The 4,927-nt window shown below is 43.9% G+C and overlaps 2 protein-coding genes across 2 annotated transcripts in view; one reads left to right on the plus strand and one right to left on the minus strand.

The window, feature by feature from the left end:
* Positions 1-4,223: 4,223 nt before the first annotated feature.
* Positions 4,224-4,484, minus strand: LOC119427376 (propionyl-CoA carboxylase beta chain, mitochondrial; the record flags this gene model as incomplete). The annotated part of the gene is given in 1 exon segment (XM_037694980.1): positions 4,224-4,484. A coding segment is annotated over 1 exon segment (244 nt), but the record flags the coding sequence as incomplete, so codon positions are not given.
* A 41-nt stretch (positions 4,485-4,525) lies between these two features.
* pccb (propionyl-CoA carboxylase subunit beta) overlaps positions 4,526-4,927 on the plus strand; it is a 5,347-nt gene continuing 4,945 nt past the window's right edge. Inside the window, exon 1 of the mRNA XM_037695250.1 lies at positions 4,526-4,534. Coding sequence (XP_037551178.1) covers positions 4,526-4,534 — 9 coding nt within the window. The remainder of the gene's footprint in view (positions 4,535-4,927) is intronic.

A 4,927-nucleotide genomic window follows, 5' to 3' on the forward strand; every position in this document is an offset into this window, starting at 1 on the left:
GGGGGGTGTAGGTGTGTTTGTTCCTTCTGAAGTCCACAATCATCTCCTTTGTCTTCTTCACATTGATGTGAAGGTTATTCTCTTTGCACCAGCTCTCCAGGTGTTCCACCTCCTGCCTGTAGCTGGACTCATCATTGTATGTGATGCATCCCACCACCGCTGTATCATCTGCAAACTTTACAATGTGACAGCCTGGATGGGTAGCTGCACAATCATATGTGAGCAGAGAAACAGAAGGGGGCTCAACACACATCCCTGAGGAGAGCCAGTGCTGAGGGTTATGGTGGAGGAGGAGAGGTTGTGGATCCTCACAAACTGTGGTCTGTTTGTTCAAAAGTCTAGTACCCAGTTGCAAATGGAGGGGCTTAGTCCTAGTGTGGATAGTTTGTCCATCAGGGTTTGGGGGATCATGGTGTTGAAGGCGGATGTGAAGTCCACAAAGAGCATACGGACGTAAGAGTTTTTCTGCTCCAGGTGGTTGAGCGCAGTGTGGACCACAGAGGAGATGGCATCCTCTGTTGATCGGTTCTCACGGTATGCATACTGATGAGGGTCCTCGTTGATGTTGATGGTTGTTTTGATGCGAGTCATGACCAGTTTTTCAAAGCATTTAGCGACTATCGGGGTGAGGGCCACTGGCCGATAGTCATTCAGACCAGTCACTGTAGAGCTTTTTGGGACTGGGATGATGGTGGCAGTCTTCAGGCAGTCTTGTGGTGGGAACTGTCTCCAAGGTAAGTGAGGTGTCAAAGATGTCTGCCAGCACCTCACAGAGCTGATCAGCACATTCCTTCAACACTTTTCCGGGGATGTTGTCTGGGCCAGTTGTCTTGTGCGGATTAATCCTCCTGAAGGTACTCCTTACTTCTGCTGAGGTCACGCTGAGATGCTCTTCATCCGGTGGTGAGGTGAGTCTGGTGCTGGGTGGTCTGTTCAGGTCTTCAAAGCGTGCATAGAACTTGTTGAGGGCATCAGGCAGAGATGGGTCTTTGGGGCATTGTTCACTCATTCCTTTATAATCTGTTATGCACTTAATGCCCCTCCACATGCTCCGAGGGTCTTGTGAGATGAATTGACCCTCGATCCTCTTTGCATATGTGGCCTTGGCCCTCTTAATACCAGCAACCAGCTCTTTTCTTGTCCTACTCAGCTCCTCTGAGTTTCCAGACCTGAAGGCAGTGTTCCTGGCTTCCAACAGGGTACGCACCTCTGCATTCAGCCAAGGTTTTCTGTTTGGGTAGCTTTTAACATTTCTGATAGTGGAGACGGTGTCAGTACATGTACTAATGTAACCCAGAACTGAGGATGTGTATTGGTCAAGATCAAGCGAACCTCCATTTTCAGCAGCTTCTCTGAAAACCTGCCAGTCTGTTCGGTCAAAACAATCTCTCAGTATGGGGCCACTGTCCTGGATCCAGCATTTAACTTTCTTTTGTACAGGTCTGGAGCGTCTCAGCGGGGGCATGTAAGCAGGAGCCAGGAAGATTGAGATGTGGTCTGACAGTCCTAGGTGGAGGCGGGGTTCGGCTTTGTATGCATCTTTTACGTTCGTGTAAACACGGTCCAGCGTGTGGTCTCCACGTGTTGGAATCGCCACATGTTGATTAAAGCTTGGGAGACAGTCCTTTAGATTCAGGTGGTTAAAGTCTCCAGCTACCACGTAAAGAGCCTCGGGGTGTTTCTTCTGCAGCGAGCTGATGATATCATGTAGCTCCTGCAGTGATTCAATAGCATTAGCGTCCGGAGAAATGTAAACAACAGAGATGAAAGTCACCGTGAACTCTCGGGGTAGATAATGTGGCCGACATTTCACTGTTATTTGCGCCAAAGCCTTCGAGCATGAGCTATTTACAACAGTACAGTTCGTGCACCAACTTTTACTCACGTAAATGCACACTCCGCCTCCCCGTGATGTCCCCGTTAGCTCGCTGCAGTGGTCCGCTCGAAAAAAAAGTCTGTCATCCAGCTGGAAGACTGTGTCCGGCGTTTCGCTTGTAATCCACGTTTCCGTGAGGCAAAGCACTGCACACTTCTTCATCTCTTCTGAGGCGCCCGCTCTCAGACGAAGTAAATCCACCTTGTTGTCCAACGAGCGGACATTCGACAGTAAGAGACGGCATGGGGAGTTTACCGGCTTTAGCGTTAGCTCGTAGCCTCACCATAACCTCCGCCCGGCATCCTCTCCTCTTAAGCCGGGAGCAGCGCTTCCTCTTCTGCCCGCTGGAACGCCTCTGCTGCAGCTTCCAGGTAGATGACTTTAAGATCTGCATTCTACCGAGCGTAGTTTTGAGTTTGTTGCGGATTTCTGCTATATTTCGAGGCAAATCCACTCCTATACTCATCAGTTCGGTTCGGCTATAGTTCACACGCATAAATTGCGCGGTCAGGCACAGAGTCAATATCAAAACTTCTAAAAACTGGGATGGTACCGGGAACCTGTGAAACTGCAACTGCTCTGAGCGTGGCCATCTTGCATCTAAGGTGCTCAGGTCCAAAAACCAAAACCTCAGTCTTGTCTGTGTTCAACAGGAGAAAATTAAGGGTCATCCAGGTTTTTTATGTCTTTTAGACATGCTTGTAGTCTAAGTAGCTGATATGATTCATTGGGTTTAATGGACAAATATAATTGTGTGTCATCAGCATAACAATGAAAATTTATCCCATGCTGTTTAATAACTTTACCTAATGGAAGCATATATAAAGTAAAGAGTATTGGCCCAAGCACTGAGCCCTGAGGAACTCCATGACTAACTTTGGTGTATGAAGAATATTTATTATTTACATTTTACGGGCGGCTGTGGCTGAGTGGTTAGAGCAGTCGTCCTCCAATGCAAGAGTTGGAGGTTCGAATCCACCAGCAGTCACATGCCGAAGTGTCCCTGGGCAAGACACTAAACCCCTTGTTGCCTCTGATGTGTGTCCCATCGGTGTACGAATGTGATAAATCACTGATTAGTCTCTTTAGAATGATTTGTTCCATTAGCTTTGTAGAGATCTAGTAGAGTGCAGTATGAATGGGTAAATGAGGACACAGATTGTAGTGTAAAGCGCTTTGAGTATCTCGATAAGATAGAAAGGCGCTATACAAGTACAGTCTATTTACATTTACAAACTGGAATCTATCAGATAGATATGATTTAAACCATTTTAGAGCTGTTCCTGTAATTCCAACATCATATTCAAGCCTCTGTAGTAAAATATTGTGATCAACTGTATCAAATGCAGCACTGAGGTCTAACAGGACCAGTATAGACACAAGTCCATTGTCTGAGGCCATGAGAATATCATTAGTAACTTTCACCAGTGTACCAAAAAAAGTCCACGCTCAATAATCCAGGTATAAAGGTATAATCCAGAAACTGTCCCGATGACCTGACTGAAAATTGTTGTTTTCACCAGTGTAGTTTCAGTGCTGTAGTGAGCTCTAAACCCTGACTGAAAGTCTTCAGATTATTTCTTTGCAGATGTTCACGTAACTGACCTGCAACAATTTTCTCTAGAATTTCTGAGATGAAAGTTAGATTAGATATAGGTCTATAGTTGGCCAGGATTCCAGAGTCAAGGTCATGTAAAGGTTTAATTACAGCAATCTTAAAAACACTGTGGTACGTAACCATTTATTAAAGACAAATTAAGCAGATCCAAAATGTGGACATTAATTAGGGGAAATACCTCTTTAAACAGTCTGGTTGGGATGGGATCTAGCAGGCATGTGGATGGTTTGGATGAGGTTATTATTTTTGACAATTCAGAACTCAACAGGACAAAAACTGTCCAAACACAAATCAGACTAGTGAAATTTTTTGTCTCATGTGACATGTAAGCAGAAGCAATAGTAGGAAGGATGGTTTGAATTTGTTCCCCTAATTTAAATAATTGTATTTATAAAGAATATCATTAAGTCATCACTGCTTATAGTTGTAGGGTTTCACATTTTATGCTCCTCAGCTGCCTGTGCTCCTTATGAGCGTGTGTTTACATCTGCATGTGACTAACATATAAGAAACTTTACGGTTTACACTGAAGTGAGGCTGTGTTCATTATTTTGTGTTATATATTATGTTTTGTTGGCTGTTGTGCTATTTGAGGTTAAATGTGGTTCATTTTTCATCTCCTTAATGCATATAAAGCAGTAACAAGCATTTGTAAGTTAATTCAGAAAGTTAAATTAGCTAAACATAGAAAAACAAATGTCATGTCATTCTTAGGCCATGCTGTCTTTACCCTTTTATGCTGTGCATCTATTCTCTTCTGACCTCCACCGACTAACGCCGCCTTCCGTTTCTTCTCAATCCTCTCCTTGACGGACAGGTGGCTGACCGAGTACCAGCGACAGTCCTGGAGGAGATCCCTCTGCGTCGAACAGACTGATGGTGCGCCATACTTTGCTTCCGCTGAACTCCTGAAAGAGACCTTGAAACCATTTATTAATCTGCAACTGAGACGTGCTACACCGAAGGCCGCCATCTTTGCTGTGAGAAGGCTGAGGTGGCCGTGGGAAAGGCAGTCGTTCAACCAATACCGTATGAGGAGCGTATCTTTCTGACCAATCATAATAAAGAATTTTAGGAATGGGCGGGACTTAAAATTTTAACTAATAATTTCCCTGAGTTTTGTCTGTCAGGTACGCTCCACTCTATTCGTTCTGTTCCTCTATTGAAAAGTAAAAAAACAAACAAACAAAAACCAGTACAGTACCTTAGTTGTATTTTTTGAGTAAAAGCGGCGAAATAATGCAATAAAAGTAGTAGTTTATGTTTTGTGAAGCATTTCTATATTGTTTCCAAGATGACAAGAATCCAGTTCATCACTAAAACATTTCTTATTAAACACCATCTCATCCTAATATTTAATTCATGTAACCTTTATTTAGACAGGTTAATCTCATTGAGTCTCAAGGACTCATTTACAAGAGAGATCTGTTTTA

The sequence above is a fragment of the Nematolebias whitei genome, chromosome 21, assembly GCF_014905685.2.
Source record: "Nematolebias whitei isolate Nwh7 chromosome 21, NemWhi1, whole genome shotgun sequence".
In the NCBI taxonomy this organism is placed as follows: Eukaryota; Metazoa; Chordata; class Actinopteri; order Cyprinodontiformes; family Rivulidae; genus Nematolebias; species Nematolebias whitei.